Source organism: Amphibalanus amphitrite, unplaced genomic scaffold (genome assembly GCF_019059575.1).
Source record: "Amphibalanus amphitrite isolate SeventyFive unplaced genomic scaffold, NRLGWU_Aamphi_draft 000237F_arrow, whole genome shotgun sequence".
Classification (NCBI taxonomy): Eukaryota; Metazoa; Arthropoda; class Thecostraca; order Balanomorpha; family Balanidae; genus Amphibalanus; species Amphibalanus amphitrite.
Genome location: NW_024881732.1, coordinates 43,793 through 67,930, shown reverse-complemented (window position 1 = coordinate 67,930; position 24,138 = coordinate 43,793). Strand labels below are relative to the sequence as shown.

Sequence of the window (24,138 nt, the reverse complement as noted above, 5' to 3'; positions counted from 1 at the left end):
CGTTCCTAGAGCTGCCGCGACGTTGCCAATGTTAACCACCGACAACGCCGGCCGCTGGAGCTGTAAAGCAGCGATTACACCGGCACCCGATGGCGCTGGACTCGGCTCAGACAGCGGCGACAGAGGCTGAAACGAGGCGACACTGTGACACGCCATATCAAGCAGCCACAGTTTACGGATTCCTTTAGTTCAGTTTGTTCAGTCGGTTATCAGTGTTATGAGCGCATTTCGGCCCGGCTTTCCCCTCGATTTGAATGACTGACAGGCAATAGGCATTAGGCAGCAATGCTAACTCAACCATTGCCTCGTGTGCGGGCGACTGGAGCCATGGAAACTCTCTGATGCTTCGCCTGCCCTTGGGTGTAAATAAATATTTTCTCGGATCTAGACGTCTTTCTCGTTATTGACACCCCGAACACAGTACAGACATTTACAGACATTTATTGATAGCGCATTTTATGAAACTGAGTCTGGAATCCACCATCCCAGCTAGCGGCGGCTGTGATCCGTTGCGGATTGGTTAGAGCCGAGCTTACCGCAGACGAGTAGGTACAGCTAGTGAGGGTGTGACTGATGAGGGAGATGACACCGCCGGCCGGCTCAGGGCTGCTGCGGCGGCGGTGGTGGAGGAGCGGCGCCGTCAGCCGCCGGCGGCGCGGGTGCCGGCACCTCGGCCTCCGCCGCCGGCGGCGGCGCGGCCGGCTCGGCCTGTGCCGGGCTCGGCTGGGCGGCCGGCTCCTCGGCACTGACGTCCGCCGGCGTGGCCACGTTGTTAGCGGCCATCGGCGCCGGCGACGGGGCCGACTCGGCCGGCTTCTGCTGCTCCTCCCGCTCCCGGCGCAGCACCTCCATCTGCTTCTTCACCATGTTGTTGAACGTAGCATCGTCTACCTTCTTCTCACAAAGAGCCTTCAGCTCATCGTTGAACACTTCAGTTGATTCCTCAAACTTTTGCTTTTTGGCTTCGAACTTCTCTTCGATTTGCTGGAGCTCGCCCTCGAGTTTCTTTTGGTGCATGGTGAGGCTGTGCACCTGTCGCTTCAACAGCTGCATCCGCGGCGTGGTGACCACGGTGCGCACGTCTGGCACCACCGTGTCTGAGAAGATCTCGTTGATGAGCCGGTGGTTGCGCAGGTAGCGGGCGTGCGCCACCTGTTTGACGGAGAACTGCTCGTCCTGGTCCTCCTCGTCCTCGGCCGGCTGGATGTCGATGCGCCGATCCAGGCCCTTCATCACCGTGTTCACCGGCGGCTTTACCTCGTGCACAAGCGGCGGCGTCTCCTCGGCAACCTTGTTCTTAGCCGACAGATAGGCCTGGTAGGTGGCGGACGCATGGTACTCCTTCACGGCACGCTCATATTCGATCTTCTCATTCTCGTAATCATCTATAAATTCCTGCTTCTCACTTTCCGGAAGATCACGCCACATGGAGCCGATGATTTTTCCTATCTCCCACAGCTTTAGGTCCTGATTTTGTTGCTTGACTGTTTCCCATACACTCTTGCTGTACCTCATGTAAGGCATCAGAGGTTTTTCAGGTCCTTTGGGAGGTTTTGGTGGTTGTGCCAGCACCACTGGCTTGCTTCCGACCCTTTGCGGGTTGAAGTTTGGATTACTAGTGGCCAGTGTGAAGGGACTGATGGTGGACTCCTTGGAATTGAGCCCACCAGATGTTCGCAGTCGCTGGGGCGGTGGAGCTTGGACGGGCGCCGACATGGCATTGTGACGGTAACTAGTTGGTAGTGACATGATGTACCTCTACCTGTCAATAAAGTAAACATGCAAACAATTAATACATTGTGCACATGTTTGTTTCCTGCATAACAGTAACAAATTAATCATATGGAGAACATGTCATCACTGATTAATCATACTTCAAAATAAAGCACTGGTGTAAGAGGAAGAAATTGTAGAGCTGAAAACACCTTCAGCTCTTACAATACAGTCAATACCTGTCAGTCAGCAAGACATGATTACATGAACAGTGATGCGTACATAAACAGCTGAAGAGAAGGTGGCACAGTGTCAGTGGTAGGTCTGGATATGCAATTTATAACATTGTAAGCAATGAGGGTTTCTTGCACTTCACTACCTCAGTTTGGCAAACTTAACTTCTGGAATCAAAATATGGAGGCAACAATAATTTGGTTTTGGTGGGAGGAGTGATGACCATAAAGGGCATCGACAATCAATGTTCATTTTCACTTTTGTACATTCTTGTCTTCAAATGACCGGCAAGCAGGGTTGAAAAAAACCCGGGTTTTTCATTAAAACCCACTGGGTAGTGGGTTTTATTCGGGTTTTATGTGGGCTTTTTGGGTTTTTCATGTATGTTGGGCCGTTGAGCATAATATGTGTTCGGGTCACAATACGACACCTACCGTGACAGTAAACAATGTTGTTGAATCTGCACTGCAAGTAAAGATCATCGTTCTTTCTACAACCTTTATTAACAGCCTCATTACTTCAGTACATTTTGTGATGAGAGAACAATCGTCAACAGAGAATAGATTGAGGCTGCAATGTAATAATAATCACACTTTTGCATCCATCAGATGATGTAACTTCTGAACTAGAACGATTTTCGATTACTTCTGAACTCGTTAACTATTTGAAGCAATGGAAGCTGCTGGATTATAGTCGAGTGCTCAACGTTTGCACACTTGGCTACGCAGCACGTTTGTTCACACGTCCTTTCCCTCATCATCACCACCACCACTCCTCGTCGCTTTTTAGGAGCGAGTAGCACTTGGCCAGCTTCGCTGCCTTTTGCACTCCCAGTCGGTTCCGTATCTATTCTTACTGTGAACGTTTCCCAGGGTAGAGAAGGACCTCTCGATGCTGGCAGAGCTGCACGGCACCGACTGGACCTGCTCCATGAGCTGAGTGAACTCCTCTGGCACCGCATCTGCACTCTCTGACTTCTTCATCCTGTTGCACAGGATTCTCCACCATGCACCGGGCTTTACAGTTGAAGTTGACGTTTCGTTAAACAGTGCCTTGGGCAGTTTGGGATCCTTCGCTTCAAACAGGAGCAGTGGACCAACGAACGCGGGGTTCCGCCCCTCCAGCCACGTGTGGACTTCATCTTCCTGCTTAGCTGACAGCTTCTCGCCCCTATACACAGGGTGTAGCTTGTAAGCTACCAGATGCACTGGTTTCAGCCATTGCTGAAACCTCTTCTGGATGGCAGGTCTGTGAGACTCCAGTTCTGAGTTGGCTAGTAGCTGCATCCACACATCCACGCCCTCAGCCGCACAGCATGCATCAGACTGCAGTCGGTTCAGTGCTGCTGCTACTGCGATCAGCTGTTTCTCCAGGTGTGTAGCTGACCGGTACACGCCACTGTTTTCAACGATCCTTCTGATTTTGTCGTCAATTTCTTCCTCGTGCTCTGTCGCGATATTCACATAGTGAGGGTAGTTACGCACGTATGTCTTGACGCACTCTTCATGGCTCAACCAGCGCGTTTCGTTTGGCAGCTGTGGTTTCACAGATGTTGGCTTCTCAGCTAGCCAAGCCGCTGGAAGGTGATGATTCCGGAAGTACTTCTGCACTTCAACGATCTGGCCTATGAGAGGCTTGGGAGAGATTTCCTGCAGCGCGAGATTGACGTAGTGTGCTGCGCACCCAAGCGTGATGAATCCTGGTCGAAGCTCTTCCAGAATCTTCCTCACCGCTACCATCTTCGCTTCGTTGTCGCTGATGTAGCCCACCACAGTGCATCCGTACTCTTTCTCGCACCGCTTGATCTCCTCGTCAGCAAGCTGGGTGATGCACTGTGCTGTCTTCTTGCTTGTGCCTGTGTCGACGGCACCAACTAAGTACGATTTATCTCCAGTATGGAGACAGGATCCTATCACTGGCTGGTTCTGGACATTGGACCAGCCGTCTTGAACCAGAATTACGTTTTTTCCTACTAGTTGCTGACGTAGCTTCCCTTCGCACTCATCCGACACTGTGTCCAGAAGATGACCTGCCAGTTCTTTACGTCCCGGTGCGACATACGTCCCTCCACGTGTCATTTCGATGAACTTTCGCATCTGAGGGTTGTCAGCCGCATTGAAAGCGATATTACCCGCATATATGCCACGGGCGTACTGCTCGTCCAGTTTTTTCTTCATTGCGCCTGTCGTGCGAACCACCCATTTGTCCAGCTTGGGTGCGGTGGTGGGCTCTTCCACGTCCTGCTCATCTTCAGCGTCGTCCCTCCGCCTCTTTGAATTGCGACACTTTTCGAGATGCACTCGCACCCTCTCGATCTTCTTGCTCACCTCCGTCTCGCACTGTTTGCATCTCATTTTATTAGGGTCTTCAATCTCTTCAAACAAGTCCCATTCCTTGGCTTTGCTCCTGCCGGGTCGATACGCCGCCATGTTTCAGGATATTGCAGCTACAACACTGAAAGCGGTGAATAAGGACACACAACACTCCTCGCGTGATGGGCTGGTCCTCAGGACTGCATCAGCTCATGGACGCCGCGCCCCAGCGCCGCGATCATCAGATGACCGGCGCCGCCATAGGATCCGTCCGGCCGCCATCGGACGCCGACTGCGCCCTGCAGTCCTGGCGCCGCTGCAATGGGTTCACAGTCCATAGATGACACTTTTGGTTTACGGTTCACTCCCCTTGAAGATACACAAACCTGGTTTCTTGCGGCAGTTCAAGAACACCTTTTTTGGTAAAAAACCCGGAGTGGGTTATTTCGATGAAAAACCCATAGAAAAACCCAAAAAACCCGGGCAGTGGGTAATGGGCAGTGCCAACCCTGCCGGCAAGGGTTGAAAACAAGCTCATCCTGCTGATTTTTTTCATAAATATGCAGAACAAAGGTATGAGCCTGCAACCCCATGTCTTTCAAAATCAAGTGAGCATTGCTTTGGTCTTCTGAATGGAAAAAGATGTTTGTTTGTTTCTTTGTTGGGGGTTAGGGGGCAGGGGCATGTCAATTACTAGGTCATTTTGTGCCCGGCAAAAAGAGCACCACAGCTGTCCATCACAAAAGTTGTGTTGAGAAAATCACACTGTGTATATTCTTATGGAATCATGAATCACATACTTCATGTCCATGAGAAGTTCTTGACTCAGATAGCAAAATGGTTTATTTAGCCTTAATCAGCAACATTATAATGTGACAGCTTCAACCTTTTTGTGGAAGATCAGGTGAGCTCCCTCTTGAAACACCAGCTTGTTTTCTGATAATTTGCAATATAGAAAAGGCCTGCATTTATGCCCACATATGGTCATAAAGAATCCAATGGTTGGAAACACTAAGGTCTCCTAGCATTTTCATTTTAGTTGAATCTGATTAGTATCACAACATGGTACAATGCAACTATCTAACATTTCCTGCCAGTTAACTGCAGCATCTTACCATTAGACACTAAAAAAATTAACGCCAAAACACCCACCAGCCACCACTCATCTCACCAACCGACACCATTTTCATTGCCTGTTTCTTGGCCGATATATCCCTGGATTCTTCTGCCTGGGTAAATCTATTTTTATAAGCAATCAAGACCTAAAAAATATGTGATTTCATTTTGAATGCCTTCATTTTTTATTCGGAAGCTTAGTTTGCCCAACTAAGCTTCCCGGAAACAGGTGAGTTGAACTAGTGACACTTCACGAGTGCTCTTTCTTTATTTAGCCTTATTGTTCATTTTGATGCACAATTGATGGGGCAGTAATATACCAGCAAAAGTTAAAGTAAAATTCTAAGAAATCAAGGTGAATGTGCAAAGACCACACATCTATATTCAATCGTATCACATCTGGGCCATTATAAAACCTTAAAGGGACCCTCCCACCTTCAAAAAAGTTTATGAATTGGCATGAAAGTGATGTTGCTCGGTTCAGAAAGAGCGAAAACAAATATCACCAAATTTCACCGAAAAATATTCACCGGTTTCCAAGATATTAGACTTTTACTTTTGTTTACTTTTTTGGGATCTCCGCTGTTTCTAGCGACTTTATTTTAGAAGTGCGGCGTTTGCGGCAGATGTTGCGTGCAAATAGCATATAGGTACCACCGCGTGCTACAAAACGTTTTAGTCAAACATTTAAAAATCGTTAGATATCTGCGCTGACGTCACACATTCAGAGGGGTATTCCTAAGCATTAGCCCCTCTGAATCAAAATGCTGCAATTTTGAAATTCAATATTTCCGATTTTAGGCATTTCTCGATGTTGTGAGTGCCGAAACCGGTAATTGTGAGCCAGGGACCCTATTTTGGCTATCTCAACTCAAATCTTATGTTAAAGTGGGAGGGTCCCTTTAAGTTCTCACAAATTATGCTCGGGTGGATCATATATCAGGGCTTATGTATAATGTAAGACAAAAAACAGCAGAAATCACACATATATAGACGGAGTGCACAACAAACGCCGGTAGGGATTCAGTGCGACATTTTTGATTTACTGGATTTTTACACAGCTCATTTTATTCATCGATCATTGGCAATATAACCGTTCTGCATATCGTTCGAATGGGAATTGCATCGGGAAAATTTTCAGATCATAGAACTACTAACAGACGCACACTTTTACCAAATATTACACTCAATTAGTAGCTAGCAGCACCCAATCTTACCGCGCCGCTTCTGTCTGCTTTTTTGTTTTGTTCAAGGTTCGATTCAATGTAGTCGGGAGTCAATGGGAACGAGATTCCGAGTTGTCAGCTGATTTCGCTTATGACGTATCCAGTGCGGAAACTGCAGAAACTGATCAGTCATCCGCCGCTACATTACCATCGCGCAAAGCGCAACAATGAAGAAAGACAGGAAAAAACGTCGATTAAATTTCGGCCTGGCCCTGGCCTGACAACCTGGGCAGTGAGCACTGAGCAGATAATAAAGGGGATCGGTCCAGGGGCGGATCCAGGAAAACTCCAAGGGGAGGGTCATGAATCGAAGTGGTGCCCCTACCTATACCCAAAATTAAAAACTCAACGAATTTCGTCCACTTCATTTTGGTGGTGCCCCCATTTTCAGTTTTTTCTTTTTATTTTTTATTTTTAGTCAGTATCTTAACCCGCGCGGGGCTGGGGTCTCCAGCCGAACGCGCGGGGCTGGGGGGGGTAAATTTTACCCCCCCTGTTATCTCCCGAACTAATGGTCCGATTTGGAAAATTCAAACGCCAATCGAAAGCTCTCATCACGAACTACTAAAAACATGTACTTAATTTAAAGTTTGAGGTCAAGGTCAAGGTCAGGTCAAGGGTACAAATTGCAAGTTTCTACAGTATCGGCCTTGCACCGTAGTTGCCGAAGAATGGAGTCATGGACTGAGACTGATCGCCCAAAACGTGTTCTTAGGCTACCAAGACAATATTAGTTGCATACAATATCATTCAGAGGTCAAGGTCAAGGTCAGGTCAGGTCAGGTCAGGTCACCAAAAAACAAAATATAGAAAAGGGCATGTGCGACACATGTTTTATGGGTCATTTTACTCATAGAATTCAATAGGCACACTCAATAAGTGACATGGACCACCTCTGGATGAATTTCAGGTCGAGGTCAGGTCAAGGTCAGGTCAAGTGAGGTCAAATTTTGAAGTTGGTTGTTAAGGCCTAAAAAGGTGTCATTCTGATGCAGTTTTTCACGGCGAATCGAATGGTGCTATTTTTGTTTCCGTACGAGGTCTAGAACTTCCAAAAAAGTCATTTTTCAAAAATTTTGTGTGTCGTGACGTCATAAAATTGTGAATAACTCCCACATTTTTGAACCGATTCTTCTAAAATTTGGTATGTAGGTGCCACTGAACTCTATAATGTGGAATGCGCATCGGCCGCCAAATGGTGTCCAACGGTGCCGCCATGTTGCGCAGACCAGAAAGCGGCCGCCGCCTGTGCTGGGGAATAGGGAATTCGGGACCTCGATTTACGTTTGCGGTCGCTGCATCCGTTACGCTCAAGCTATGTGGACACGGAACCCGGCATCTTACGCAGAATTGAGTGGAGAACAAGATGAAATCCTAAAAAATCCTCAGCTACAAGGAACTAATACGTTAAACCCTTATAAGTCAATGGGGAAATATGAAAATTGCTATTTTGGCGCCGAGAATGATCTGAAACTATCTCAAGCATATAGAATCATGATTTCATGCACTTTTTGCAAGGTTCTATGCTTCATATTTGCATTGTTGCCCTTGCGTGACGTCATCTGTGACGTCACAAGGGTCACAATTTTTCTTCAATAACTCCCGATCAAATTGAGCTAGCGAGTCGGGAAAGCCACCAATGGACTCAGGAAGACCTGCCGAATCGAATGATATGCGACATGACCTCTTTCGACCAACTTCGTGACCTGGGGGTGCTGACCTGACCTTGACCTGAGGTCAACACCATAAGTTGACCTGACCCGAACAAAAAGTATATCACTCGATGCGCCTGAGCTAGCTGAACACGGTGATGCCAAAATCGCGGCTCTACGGCCATTTTTGGCGAAGCTATTTACCAAAAACCGAACCCGTGCCTTAGATCACTTGACCTGACCTCAGAGGTCACCGGTTGACCTGAGACCCTTACAGCGGGTTCCTACCAGTCACTCTGCATTATACTTTGCCGCATACGACCACTTTACCGCTTAATTCTAGTTTAATTAGCGGTGCATTAGCGAGGTGGGTTCAATCAACCCCCTCGGCCGGGGCAAAGGTAGGTCAGGCGAGTGAATTTGAGGAATTCTGAAGATACGATCGTGTTCTCCACTCAATTCTGCGTAAGATGCCGGGTTCCGTATCTACGTAACTTGAACGTAACGGATACGGCGGCCGCAAACGTAAATCGAGGTCCCGAATTCCCTATTCCTCAACACAGGCGGCAGCCGGTTTCTGGTCTGCGCAATATGGCCGCCACCGTTAGACACTACGGCCAATAGGGTTGAAGCGGCATTGCTCCCCTGTGGTAGGTGCACATAGACCACGTCTCTGACATATATTCCGGTTTTTTCGATAGACTCAAAATTTTGGATTTTATAATGATTTTCCCAAAAAAATCAGTTTTTTGAAAAAATTTAGGCCAAAATCCAAAATTTTCAAAAAACCGAGATAGCCATTTGATAGACAAAGTAAAATTACGTATAACCTTTTTTGTTACGTCTTGATTCCTTTAAAAATGAAGATGTTAGCGGCGTTTGAACTTTTGCCATTTTTGAGGCGAAAATGGCGAACATGACGTCACTAAAACGTCAATTTCTCAAAAACTTTCCGACGGATTTCGCTCAAATTTTCAGGGAAGGTGTCAAATTGATGTAAGAAAAGGTACTGAAAGTTTGGCGGCGCTGCGCGCCGCCGTTTTTGAGATATCGCAAAAATTCGCGAGGGGGGGTAAAATTTACCCCCCCCAGCCCCGCGCGGGTTAACTCTTAGCCACAACGCTACGGCCTTGTAGGGGCACTGGCGGATCCAGGCTTGCGTTTTTGGGGGGGGGGCCAACTCATGCAGGAGCCAAACCTAGAGTACCCCCAAATCCTGTTTTCTCATCGGATTTAGGCCACTTATTTTTCGTCACAGCCCTGACACTATGAATTTTTTTAACTAAAAAGAAAAATATATAAATGGTAGCCCACCCGACCCATGCCTTTATATTACTTTGTAAACACTTACCATTGTTTTTATCGACCAGTTAAAGGGACCCTCCCACCTTAACATTAGATTTGAGCTGAGATAGCCAAAATGGGGTCCCTGGCTCACAATTACCGGTTTCGGCACGCACTCACAACATCGAGAAATGCCTTAAATCGGAAATATTGAATTTCAAAATTGCAGCATTTTGATTCAGAGGGGCTAATGCTTTTGGATACCCCAGGGCGTATTTTAAGGGATTTTCACTGGGTCGGCAATCACAATTAGGGGCGGCATTTTGCACTCAAAGAGGCGGCACTTGGCATCTGAGGGGGCGGCATACCTACTGATATTTAATGACCAAAAAAGACACGTTCGACGGTTCTTTTATAACTCTTTCTAAGTAATGATTTCAGATTCAACCTAAGCTCAGCGGTATTTCCGGGATATAGTTTTTCTCTCATCATAATGCGATAAATGAAATATAATTTGATTTTACAAAAAATAATTTTAAAATTTACCTGAGGTCAAGTTCATGACCTCACCAGAAATAGAACATGTTGCATACCAGTCGATCCGTATCGTCAAGCTTAAAACATTCACACGTTTTATGGCTCTATCTCAGTGGTCGGCAGGTCCTCCGGGGTCGTGCCCCCTCTTTTGGCGCAAGGCAGCGCCATTACCCCCCCTGTCAGGCCCCATTGGTGATATAACCAAGTTTAGTGAAATTCCATACTTTTCCGCGACTCTTTGGGTACCATATCTGCGAGAAACCATAGCCCCCCCTGCGGTTTCTTGCAAATATTTCAAAAACGTTGAGCGCCACCATTTTGTCACATTTTGTCATACATCTTTTTCTGCACATGTTGTGAAAATTTCATGTTGTGAAAATTTCAGACCAAAGTCGCTCAAAGTCAGGTCACCAGATCACGTCAAGTGACCTCACCTCAGTAAAGACTGTAACGCCTGTTGTACACACAGAAAAATATTGACACCGTTAGCGGTGTAATTGCACAGTACATATCTGAGCACTTGAGGAAAGTTAATTTAGTCCCTTCCCCGCTTAAATTACTCGCGCTTCTAAATGAACACCAGGAAGAAGGTAATAGAACAGTGTTAGGAGGGTTGGGTGTTTTACTACGTGTAGCAAAACACCCAACCCTCCTAACACTGTTCTATTACCTTCTTCCTGGTGTTCATTTAGAAGCGCGAGTAATTTAAGCGGGGAAGGGACTAAATTAACTTTCCTCAAGTGCTCAGATATGTACTGTGCAATTACACCGCTAACGGTGTTAATATTTTTCTGTGTGTAGCTACACAGAGTGACAGATCTCTTTCAAACTTTCAGGAATTGATAAAGGCAACAGCATGTACAAAATTTGTATCTCGGAGATTTAATGTCTGTGACCAAAGGTCAGCTCACTTTCACGCCCTCTCTCGTTATCAATGGGAGAGGTCGCAAAGTCAATGGTAAAAATCGAAAGACGCCTCTTTTGGACGAGTGTCATTCCTAACACTGTGAAGCACTGAACCACAAGTAAACATGACCAGTGACCACTGAACCGGAAAACTACACCCGCAACCCCGCCATGTATGTCCCTGAGGTCATTTCAGGTCGTGAACGGTATCATAGCCCGCGACCTGGTGGGGGGGGCTATTTTTTGCCCCCCCCCCCTCCAGACTTTTCGATATATCTCCAGAACCGCTTCGCCGATCGTCACCAAACTTTCAGTACCCTCCCGGACATCAATTTTACACATGGTGACCAAAAATTTTTCCAAAGGCTATGATAGGTTGGCCGGAAATGACGTCGGAGTGACGTCATGTTCTGCCGTTTTCGACCCAAAAAAGGGTTCCGCGGGAAGAGCTGTCAGGCCTATAGCTTTGCAAATACAGAAAAATGATTAGGACATAAAAGCTATAGAATTGACAGGGCTACAAAACTGCTATCTCGGATTTTTGAAATTTTTGGATTTTGACCCCCAAAAATCAAAAAATAGATTTTTGGGATATAATAGTCAAAAAATCCAAAAAGTTTTTTGAATTTCGCAAAAACCGGAATATATGTGATAGTCCTTACCGCCTTCCATCCACATACCAAATTTTAGATTGATACCTCTTTTTTTGGCGAAGTTATAGCGAAAAAACTGTTCAAAATTGATGACGTCAAATTTTCAAACTCACTTTTTAGCAATTCTAGACCTCGTAGTGCAAAACAAAGACCACCATTAGACTCCCCGTGACGAGCTGCATCGAATCGATACCAATTTTATGCAAAAATATCAACTTTAAAATTTGACCTTTTTTGACCTGACCTTGACCTGACCTCCACCAGAAAGTGACCTAAACCGTACCTGATGGTCTTATAACCAACACCATTGGGTTGGAAATGAAAAACTGGCCATAAAACATGCATCGCACAACCTTAGTAAAGTTGGGTTCATGGGGTGACCCTTGGTGACCTTTGGTGACCTGACCTGTGACCTGACCTGGTATGGCCAGTGACCTCTAATAGCAATATATGTACTAGACAACTGACGTCTTATCGCTGATTTTCGACAAAATGCGTTTTACTCGGTGTTATAGCGCTTTCCCTAGAAGCCCCGTGAACGGTGAAACATTTTATCTTTGACCTGACCTGTGACGTCATCGGTGACCCCGAGGTCAATAAAATTTGGTTTCCCTCGACAAATCTGACAGGGCTATCGAACGCCGTTTGAATTTTGCGGATCCGTCCAGTAGTTTCGGAGATACGAGGGGGGGCAAAAAATAGCCCCCCCCCCCCCACCAGGTCGCGTTATAAACAGACCCCACCAGGGCGCGGGATAGTTTTTCGCTAATAACTTTTGATAAAGGCATGCCAGAGCGATGAAAATGCCTTAGATGTGTTTAGCTCGACGACACGGATCACCTGATGTGCAACAAGACCTTCGATGCTTCTCGACGGGAGGCGCATGATGCTGATAAAAGTGCGCTCTTGCAAGTTCTGAGTGAAACGCTATTGAAGAAAAACTAGCAGCAAACAACGTACATTTTATCAGCAAACAACGTACATTTTAGCAGTTTTTGTCTCCTGAAGGCTAAATCGTTATTCATTAGGTTGAATCTGGGGGCGTCATCAGAAAGAACGGAATTGCTAATTGAGCTAATTGAGTATCGAATGCGTTTTTCCACAGCGCTCTAACTCTATCCTTTCCTGAGCTATAGGCCAGTTTGTCGAAAATTGTCAAAGGTTGACCTGGAAATTGGCGAAATTTTACGTTCGATGACCTCTGGTGAGCTGACCTTTGACTTGACCTAAAAAGTGACTATAGTTTTCCTTCATCATTTCTTACTCTCTTTCGAACGCCGACTACGGCGTTTCGCTAGTGATCCAGGAGCCAAGTTAGTAAGGGGTGTTCAACCTCCACCTCCAGCAGGGTGTGGATACCCAGGAGCCCCATCGGGGCGCGGATTAACCCCCATACGCATAGGGGTAGCGGGTATTTTTCGGGAATAGAATAGATCACGTTAAAAGGGTGGGATTACGAAAAATGTACCCTCGAGCCAATCATCTTTATCTGTCCTGAAAATGGCATGACCTTAACCCGAATAACCGTTGATTTGTGAGATCTGTCTTGAGATCATGGCAGGCCACAAAATCTCACTTCAAGAAGTTACAGCAAGAGCCGATTTACTCGGGACTTGTCATTGACCTCTGGAAGGTCACCAAATGACCAAGAACCTTTAAATTGGGTAGCAGCGGCTGCCTATCTTCATGGGCAGCACGCTCAATTTTTCTGCAAAGCTCCAGCTCAGAGGCCGAAATGCTCGGGTCAGGGTGCAATGGACAACTCCTCTCCAGTCTCCCTTGCGTTAGTGACTGTGTAAACGCCAATAGGCGAGCGCCAGTTCATACATGACAGTTACTTTTGCGCGACTGTACGGAATGGTGAGCAGCTATGTACATACATGAAAATTGGCATGCGCCAGCTAATCAGTTCATGTTTTGTTCGTTTGCCCTCGACTAATCTTTGAGTCCTGGGGCACAACAGTTGCGATGTCTGTCCCATCAAGGGAGCCATTAATTCTAAAAAAAGATGAAGCTTTCTCAGAGGCCCTCATTACCCCCGCCGAAGGGCGCCATTACCCCCAAAGGGGGCATGCCCCACCATTTGCCGACCCCTGCTCTATCTAGAACAGTGGTCGGCAGGTCGCACGAGTGGTGCCCACTTTATGGGCGCTGGACGGGGCCATTACCCCCACTTGTCATACCTCATTGCTTACACAGCAAGGGTCGCTGATATTCGGCCATATCCTTAGACGTCTCTATTTTTCTGCATAGGTATGAATAAAATTCAACACATTTAAACTCTCTTTTTATGGAGAGGGAGAGCGGGTGGAGTAAGGATGAACTCATACATTTTTTATTTATTAGTTACTCGCGTAATGAACAGCGTATTGCACAGATAAGTTCATCCCTCCCCCCCCCCCCGTTAATGAATGTTATACCTACCTACTCAAATATTTTGGTGACCCCAGTGACATTGTCATTGAGTTTTTGAAATTTGAATGACCTTCACTCGGTAACTTTCTTTCCGGCTCGGCCGGCGGACAAAACGCAAGCGGAGACAATGCGGGGAGTCCGGTGCTCTACCAACTGAGCTACGGAACAGGCAAATGCTCACCATAGATATACCGACTGAACGATCCCTTTATAACTTCAGCGATTGATAAGACAAACAGTGTGTCACTGTAAGTACATAAAATGTAAGTCTCGAAATTGCGATGTCTTTGACCAAAGGTAAGGACAATTTTGCGACCCTTCCATTAGGTATAAGGAAATGGGAGAAAGTCGGGGCATGTGCCTCTTTTTATAGGTAGACAAATGTCAAAGTTAACGAATTTAAACATCAGAAAACAATTAAAAATGACACACTTAATCGGAAAAATGCCACCCACGACCCCTCGTTATGTCCTTGAGGTCATGTCAGGTCATGGATTGGTAGGCCTCCAGCAGGTTTTTTTCAATAACTTCTGATAGAGACATGCGATATGCCTGAGCGATGAAAACACCTTAGATGATTTCAGTTTGACGATACAAATCGACTGAAATGCAACATGACCTTTACCAGTCAGGTCATGACCTGGACCTGAGCTCAAATTTCCCAAATGACATTTGAATGTCAAATTATAGTTCATTCGACGCATCTCGACGAGAGGAGCGCAGTACTGAAAAAAAAACGATGTCATAACTTTCGTGAGTCAATAATTATTAAAGTAAAAAGGTTCTTCATTAAAACAGCTCAGTAGAGGGGCGGAGGGGGTCCACTGTCCCCTTTAACCCTCCCCGGCCCGACACGGGTTAAACAAGTTGTGCTCTGGAGGTTAAGTCGTTGATGTTAGGTCAAGTCTGAGGACTTTATAGGAACGTTGAAGAGCTATCGAATGCGCTTTTTCGCGGTGCTGTAGTTCTATTCTTCCCCGAGTTATGCGCCAGTTTGTCAATAAATGTTGAAACAGACAACATTTCACCCACATTTCACCTTTGATTACCTCTGGTCACCTGATATTTGACATTTGACTTGACCTAACCAAAGTACGGTTAACCAACTAACCCAAGTAGTTTTGACACTCCTTCGAATGCCGCTTACCGCGTGTCGCTACGTGGCCCAAGTAGCCAAGTTATAGGGGTCGGGAGGGGGGTTCAAACAACCTCAGCCCGGCGCCGGTTAAGGGAAGGCACTATCATTTTGGGGGCGCTGCAGATATGCTAAGGGACGGGACGGCAGCATCATTTTGAGGCGCGCCACCAATTTTTTTTTTAGGGCACTTTAACCACTTTGAGGGGCACCACCGACACTGAGGAGCGCAATTATCTCGTTGAGCGTTGAGGGGTGGCACCTGGCATTACTCGGGGGGGGGGGGGGCAACATCACTTTTATTTTGAGAAAGCCACCCACATTGTAAGGGGCGGCACTGTAACTTTAAGGAACGCCGCGGATACTTTAAGGGGGGCTTCATCATATGGAGGGGCGCTACAGATGGTTAATGGGTGGCAATAGGTATGATATTTAGGGACTCCGATACTTCGAAGGGCGCCACCGTTTGTTTGAGGGTGACATCATCACTTTGAGGGGCACCACCGATACTGTTCGGGGCGCCACCGACACTATAAGGGGCGCCACCGACACTGCCAGGAGCACTTTGACCGGCGTTACTATCACATTTAAGGGCGCCATGAGCACATTGGGGGGCGGCACCATGACGTGGAGGGGCGTTACGGAAGGTTTGAGGGGCGGCAACATCATTGAGGAGCGCCTCCGACACTTCGAGGGACACCAGCATTTCTTTGAGAGGCGGCACCTTGACTTTTGAGGAGAAACCACCGACACTGTAAGGGGCGGCACCATCACTTTGAGGGGCGCCACGGATGGTTTGAGAAGCGGCACCATTACGTATATGGAGGGGCGCTACAGAAAGTTAGAGGGCGGCAACATTGTATTGATGACTGCTGAGTTCCTCCAAAACTTTGAAGGGCGCCACTGACACTTTAAGGGGCGGCACCAGCACTTTTAGGGGCGGCAGCATCATTTTGAGGGGCGCCATCGACTCGTTGACAGGAGACACCATCACATTTAGGGGCGCCACTGGCACTTTGAGGGAGGCACCATCACATTCAGGGGCGCCACCGATACTGAAAGGGGCGGCATTATCTTCTTGAGGGGCGGCATCATCTGCTTGAGGGGCAGCTCCATCACAATGAGGGGCTATGTGGATACCTAGAGGGGCGGCACCATTACATTGGTGGGTTCCTCTGACACTTCGAAGAGCGTCACTGACACTATAAGGGGCGGCACTAACACTTAAGGGGCGGCAGCATCATTTTGAGAGGCGCCATCGACTCGTTAGCGGGCAGCACCATCACATTCAGGGGCGGCATCATCTGCTTGGGGGGCGGCTCCATCACAATGAGGGGCTATGTGGATATCTAGAGGGGCGGCACCATCATATTGGTGGGTTCCTCCGACACTTCGAAGGGCGTCACTGACACTATTAGGGGCGGCAGCATCATTTTGAGGGGCGCCACCGACTCGTTGGCGGGCAGCACCATCACATTCAGGGGCGCCACCGGCACTTTAAGGGCGGCACCATCACATTGAGGGGCGCCACCGATACTGAAAGGGCGGCATCATCTTCTTGAGGGGCGGTATCATCACATTGAGGGGCTCCACAGATGCTTAGAAGGGCGGCACCATTACATTGAGTGGGGCTACTAACAGATTTAGGGGCGGCACTGTCACATTGAGTTGCGGGATGATCACTTTCTATAGACGGCTGGTTCACTTTAAGAGGCGGCATTATCATTTTGGAGGGCAGCAGCCTCACTATGAATGACGGCACCTAGCCTGCATGTGCGTGCTGCATCCTAGAGGGGGCGGCAACTGGGTCGGCAAACGGCTGTCACTGGGTCGGCATTCTCCGTGACTGGGTCGGCAATTGCCGACCCAGTTAACATGTTAAAATACGCCCTGGGATACCCCTCTGAATGTGTGACGTCAGCGGAGATCTAATGATTTTTAAAGGGACCCTCCCACCTTCAAAAAAGTTGATGAATTGGCATGAAAGTGATGTCGCTCGGTTCAGAAAGAGCGAAAACGAATATCTACCAAATTTCACCGAAAAATATTCACCGGTTTTCAAGATATTAGACTTTTACTTTTGTTTACTTTTTTGGGATCTCCGCTGTTTCTAGCGACTTTATTTTAGAAGTGCGGCGTTTGCGGCAGATGTTGCGCGCAAATAGCATATACCACCGCGTGCTACAAAACGTTTTAGTCAAACATTTAAAAATCGTTAGATATCTGCGCTGACGTCACACATTCAGAGGGGTATTCCTAAGCATTAGCCCATTAGCCCCTCTGAATCAAAATGCTGCAATTTTGAAATTCAATATTTCCGATTTAAGGCATTTCTCGATGTTGTGAGTGCCGAAACCGGTAATTGTGAGCCAGGGACCCCATTTTGGCTATCTCAACTCAAATCTAATGTTAAGGTGGGAGGGTCCCTTTAATATTTTACTAAAACGTTTGGTAGCATGCGGTGGTATAGGCTGCTTTGCGCGCAACAAATGCCGCACTTTCACATAAAGTCGCTAGGAACAGCAGCGGATATCCCAAAAAGTAAACAAAAATAAAAGTCTAATCTCTTGAAAACCGGTGAATATTTTTCGATAAAATTTGGTAGATATTCGTTTTCGCCCTTTCTGAACCTAGCGACATCACTTTCATGCCAATTCATTAACTTTTTTGAAGGTGGGAGGGTCTCTTTAACCCGCTTCGAGTCAGTGCTTGGGTCCCTTTGCGGGCCGGGAGGTGGTAAAACAGCCCTGTCTAACTCGGCTCCTGGGCCACGCCCTGATTGAACTATGTTTCATTATCGTTTGGGGGAGGGGGAAAACGGGCCACTTTAGGCCTCTGGGAAGGGGGCATGGCCCTAAATGCCCCCTCCCTGGATCCGCCAGTGTAAGAAGAGACCATTGGAGCTGCAGTTGGGTACCTCAGACATCAGGGTACGCCCTCAGATGTATGTATAGGACTCGCATGGAGACCTCTTATGCTATAGTGTACTGAAAGGACCCAAAGGAGCCTGTCTATATGGGCTCCCGGAGATAGACGTGGGCCCTCAGGAGCCCGCCAGAGCCCCAATGAGGGATAAGTGAGGGATACCAAGTGCCTGCAATTGCATATTGCATAAGCCATAACGCCTTTACAAATCAATATATTATGCATCAGTGGCAGATCCAAGGGGGGCCACATGGGTCATGACCCCCTTGGTGCCCGGGGGCACCACAGGCCTGTCAGGGGCACCACCGGCCTAGTAGGGGCACCACCAGCCCGCCAGGGGCACCACAGGCCTAGCAAGGGCACCACGGGCCTGTGAGGGGCCCCACAGGCTTGTCAGGGGCACCCCAGGTCTGTCACTGTCAGGGACACCAGAGACCTGCCAGGGGCGCCGCCGGCCTCGCAGGGGCACCATGGGCCTGTCAGGGACACCAGAGGCCTAGCAGGGGTACCACAGGCCTTACAGGGGCACCACCGGCCTTGCAGGGGCACCTTGGGCCTGTCAGGGGCACCACAGTCCTGTCAGGGCCCAGGGGCACCAGCGGCCTAGCAGGGGCACCACAGGCCTGCCAGGGGCACCACCGGTCTAGCAGGGGCACCATGGGCCTGTCAGGGGCCCCACCGGCCTCGCAGGGGGCACCACCGGCCTCGCAGGCATCACGGCATCACGCAGGGCCACCTTGGGCCTGTCAGGGACATCACGGGCCTGTTGGGGGCACCACAGTCCTGTCAGGTCCCAGGGGCATCAGCAGCCTAGCAGGGGCACCCTAGGCCCGCCAGAGGTACAGCCCACCGCTAAAGTAATGTAGGGTTTTACCAAACTCAACGGTTGGCTTTGACTGGCGATTGTTTAATGCAGGGGTCGGCAAATGGTGGGGCATGCCCCCTTTGGGGGTAATGGAGCCCTTTCGGTGGGGGTAATGAGGGATTCTGAGAAAGCCTATCTTTTTAGAGTTTGTAGCTCCAGTGATGGAGCCATCGTGACTGTTGCATACCAGGGTTCAAAGATTAGCCCAGGCCAAAGGCACAGCACACATTGATTAGATACCAATTTTCACGTACCTGCTCGCCTCACCATCTCACCCCTCCGTACAGTCGTACAAAAGCAGCTGCAACTTTTGACCGTCGCCCGTCTGTTGGCGTTTCAACAGCCGCTAACGTAAGGGGAGGAGTCGATCGGACCCCCGCGGCCTCTCGGACTCTGATATGGAGCTGTGCATAAAAAAGACTAGCGTGCTACCCGTGACAATAGGAAGCCGCTGCTGCCCATTTTTAAGGTCCTTGGTCATTCCGTCTCATTCAAGAGGGCAATGACAAGTGTCGAGAAAATCGGGACCCGCTATAACTCCTTGAAGTGAGAGTTTATGGCTCAAGATGATCTCCAGAAAAAGCTCATAAGCCAACGGTCATTATGGGTCCAGAGGCCAGTTTTACCAACAGAAAAATAGCCACCTGCCGGAATTTTTGCCTAAAGATCGTTTCACATATGGAGCGTAAACGGTAAAGCCCTATCCGCTTACGAGCCCATCGCGTTTATCGCTCCGTATGTGAAGCGGTCTTGAGGCAAAAATTCCGGCAGGCGGTTATTTTTCTGTTGGTTAAACTGGTCTCAGGTCATGATATTTTCCGGGCTGGTAAAAAAAAAATATGATGGGCTCGAGGGTACAATTTGGTCGTGATCCAATGCCTTTTGCGTGAGCTTTTAACGAAAAACCACCCGCCGCCCCTATACGTACAAGGGTTAAATGGGATATAGCATAGGCGGCGGAACGGGGAGGGCACCGGGGCACCGTGCACCCATTGATTTTTGCATTTTAACATTAGCCCTATGGGCGTTGCATGGAAAGAATGGGACCAAAAGTCGGCAGTGCCCCCCCCCCTCCCCCTTAATTGAAGGTGTTCCGCCGCTACTGGGATATAGGCATTAAATGTTTTGTGGAGGAAGTGTCATGTTTTAAATTTGATGCATTGGAGATGCACAAATACCCAAAGAGTTCCAGGACGGTATGGAATTTCAGTAAACTTGGTTGTGTCAGCAATGGGGTCTGGTAGGTGGGGGTAATGGCCCTGCCTGGCGCCCAAAAAGGGGGCACGACCCCGAATGACCTGCCGACCACTGGTTTAATGCGAAGTGATTGAAAAGAAGATGTCAATAGCTAAAGTTGCAGCTGCAAGGGTGACGATACATATAAGCTACATTCAAAGTTTCATTGTAGTCTGGCTAATCGTTCCTAAGCTTCAGAAGCAGAACATAGGGGAGAGCGGGGAGAGTTGTATCATGTCCAAGTCGTATCAGGGCGAATTGTGCCAAACTTATCCAATGGATGGCGCTCGCGACACGACCAGCCGACGAGGTTTTCCGGGCGCCATCTTTCCCTGTTCTGTCTTGTGGCTGAGTGGACGCGTCTCAAGGTGAGAGCCGATTTTATGTTTTTTTTAATGTCATTCTAAAAAAATAAGTTGCAAGAAAATGTGTGTTTTGGGCATTTAGATGTGCACGAATTTGAAAGATCTCCGTAGCAGTGATGAGGGTAGGTTCTAAGGCTGCGTGAGTGAAAACGGATTTCTCCAGCTGTCCGCTGTTTTTTTAGCACGAGGATGTTTTTCCAAGATGGCGGCTAGGTACATGTTGTATCAGAGCCGGGTGGGGTATGTTGTAACATGTATGTATGTATGTATTAGAGGTGGCAAAATGTGGACCCGAGGACCCGGTCCAAAGAACCAGTCTGGACCCATATGGGTCCAGACCGGTTCCTGGAAATTTTATGACGGGTCCAACCGGGTCCTACCATAAACTATACATCTTGCACACTACACATTATTGCAAAATATGAAGTAAATGAAGTGAATGTTTCTTTGCACGCAGTAACTCATGGGTATTCCCAGTGGGAAATAGGCTGTTTTACATGATGCAACTAATGACACCTACAAGTAGTTTGCATTAATTGACTTTCGGGGAACGGGTCCAAATGGTTCCGATTCCAACTAAGACCGGGTCCGACTGGTTCCAGAAATGTCCAGCCGGGTCTGGTTCGAGTCTGGTTCCCAAAATTTTCATCTTTTGCCACCTCTAGTATGTATGTATGGGTATGTTGCTTTTGATCGCGAAAGCTAAGCCCTGGCTCGCGTTTGTAGGTAGCTAGTCAATGCTCGTTCCATTTCGGCACAATGTGTTGGCTTATTTGCTCTTAACGGGCCACTTTTGCGTCTAGTCTGTTGATGTTTCGTTCGGATTGCATTGACCTAAGTTTGGTCTAATAAATTGAAGCCTTTGAGCATACCTCTACATTGTATTAACCCCATTTAATGTTGCTGTTATGTTCAAAACCAGTAGCAAGCACACTCCCTGAAACGTGAAATAGTGATAGGGGAAGGTGGGGTAAGACGGACCAGCTAAGGTTTGAGGCCGCATATCTTGCTACACTGCTCTCGTAATTCATATTATTTATAGTCTTCGGAATGCTCAATCCTTCCTCTGTTGATATGTGTAAAGACTAAATTTCAAATTAAAGACATCTAGGTGGTGGATGCTCTTAAAGAGGGACATGTCAAAAACTCAGACAAGAAAAAACGTGGGGTAAGACGGACCACCCAGCAGTGCCTGCTATCTGTTCATGTGTGTTACACTTCTGCTCTGTACTCTTGTAAGAAAAAGTAACCAGAATGGTAAAATAACAAAATGAGCCTTTATTCTTTACTCATGTGTGATGGAAGTGCAGCTAAAAGCTGGGAACATGTGTGTTGATTGTCGTTTGGCATGAATGCATGCTAACTGAGCACTTGCATGCATGGCTCACATGCAACAAAGACTCCTTCCTGAAAAATTAGCTTACTTAAACTTGTGTCAATGCTTTGGAAAAGAACTTCCCATATGCAGGGTACAATGGACCACCACAGGGTAAGATGGACCACAGTGGTCCGTCTTGCCCCAAATCTAAATTCTGTCATTATCATGACGTATATGTCAAATAGCCCAACATTGCAAAACCTTGCCTTTCCTAAAGTGTGGCTATAACTAAGTTTATAACTTTGTTCTTCACAGTTTAGTGCAAAATAGAAACTAATCATGCAAGAAAGGCGCCGTAATTGAATCACCCGTAGACCTCTTATATTAGATCGGTTTGACGAAAAACAACATTTTCTCAATAACTCAAAAGCTATGCATCCTAGCAGCATGAGCTCAAGGTGGCCATTGTTACGAAGGAAAACAAACATATAGAATGCATTAAGCAGTAGATACCAGCAGCGGTTCAGCCGGGAGGGCTGGTGGTCCGTCTTGCCCCGCTGGGCCGTCTTACCCCACCTTCCCCTACAAATTACCCCACCATGTGATACAACTCACCCAAGCCATGGGGCAAGTTGTATCAAAAACATTGTTCTATTCGGCAGACCGTAGAAGAAAAACTGGTAGAGGTAGCGGAAAAGTTACTTTGCACAAAAAAGCAGAAGAATCAAGGAAGGGGATAGTATGGAAATAATGAGTTTATCACGGATAGTTACGAGGTTATGGGTCTCGGAGTAAAAACTGCCAGGGTCCAGGGGCACCACAGGCCTAGCAAGGGCACCACGGGCCTGTCAGGGGCACCTCAGGCTCCCGTGCCCCCCCCCCCCCCCAGATCCGCCAGTGATGCCACACCACGCGAAACACCGCCAACTTCCAGCTGCCGCGCCATAAACACGTGCCAACAACAGTCTTTTTTTTAAGGTCGACTCCGCTCGCGCAACTTTTGACTGACCCTCACTGTTACTACATTGCTTCCATATTATGCTGTGGAAAGCTTTACTTCACCAAGTGGCTAAAAACCTCCATCAAGGTATATTTTCTTAGCAATTTTTCTGGCGTTTTGGGGGGGGGGGGCCAAAGAGGCCACTTTAGGCCTTTGGGGGGGGGGGGGCCATGGCCCCCGTGGCCCCCCCTGGATCCGCCAGTGTGTAGGGGCGCCACAGGCCCGCCAGGGGCACCACAGGCCTGCCAGGAAGCAGGGGCACCACAGGTCTAGCAAGTATACACGACAGGCCTGTCAGGGTCACAACGGGCCTGTTGGGCCCATCGAGCACCCCTAGGGGCAGGGGCACCACAGTCCTTCCAGGGGCACCGCAGGCCTGTGAGGGGCACCAGCGGCCTAGCAGGGGCACCAGTCAACACAGGCCTGCCAGGGGCACCACAGACCTGCCAGGGGCACCAGAGGCCTGCCAGGAGCACCACCGACCTCGCAGGGGTAACTTGGGCCTGTCAGGGCCCAGGGGCACCACGGGCCTGTCGAGAGGCACTTCAGGCTTTTCAGGGGCACCATAGTCCTCTCCGGGCGCAGGGGTATTAGGGGCACCAGAGGCCTGCCAGGGGCACTACAGGCCTAGCAAGGGCACCACTGGTCTATCAGGGGCACCACGAGCCTGTCATAGCCAGGCATCTCAGGCTTGTCAAGGCCCAGGGGCACCACAGGTCTGTGAGGGGCACCAGCGACCTAGCAGGGGCACCAGTCAACACAGGTCTGCCAGGGGCGCCAGCCACAGACCTGCCAGGGGCACCACAGACCTGCCAGGGGCACCAGAGGTCTGCCAGGGGCACCACCGGCCTCGCAGGGGCACCTTGGGCCTGTCAGGGGCACCACGGGCCTGCCGAGGGGCACTTCAGACTTTTCAGGGGCACCAGTCCTCTCCGGGCGCAGGGGTACCAGCGGCCTAGCAAGAGCACCAGAGGCCTGCCAGGGGCACCAGCGGCCTAGCAAGGGCACCAGAGGCCTGCCAGGGGCACCACAGGCCTAACAAGGGCACCACGGGCCTGTCAGGGGCACCTAAGGCTTGTCAGGGCCCAGGGACACCACAGTCCTTCCAAGGGCACCGCAAGCCTGTCAGGGGCACCAGAGGCCTGCCAGGGCACCACTGGCCTGTCAGGGGCACCTCAGGCTTGTCAGGGCCCAGGGGCACCACAGTCCTTCCAGGGGCATTACAAGCCTGTCAGGGGCACCAGAC

The 24,138-nt window shown here is 48.7% G+C and overlaps 1 protein-coding gene across 8 annotated transcripts; it reads right to left on the bottom strand.

The window, feature by feature from the left end:
* Window positions 1-425: 425 nt before the first annotated feature.
* On the bottom strand, window positions 426-22,844 carry LOC122386003 (SWI/SNF-related matrix-associated actin-dependent regulator of chromatin subfamily E member 1-like). 8 transcript variants are annotated; one of them, XM_043374775.1, is made up of 2 exons: window positions 22,802-22,844; window positions 426-1,762 (listed from the first exon to the last, which is right to left on the bottom strand). In XM_043374775.1, the coding sequence occupies exon 2, from the start codon at window positions 1,747-1,749 to the stop codon at window positions 601-603; it is 1,149 nt and encodes a 382-aa protein (XP_043230710.1). In that variant the 5' UTR covers window positions 1,750-1,762; window positions 22,802-22,844; the 3' UTR covers window positions 426-600. The 8 variants fall into 8 exon arrangements, with proteins under 8 accessions (XP_043230710.1, XP_043230706.1, XP_043230707.1 ...); XM_043374771.1 differs by lacking the exon at window positions 22,802-22,844 and adding an exon at window positions 6,593-6,686; XM_043374772.1 differs by lacking the exon at window positions 22,802-22,844 and adding an exon at window positions 6,560-6,605.
* Window positions 22,845-24,138: the final 1,294 nt, after the last annotated feature.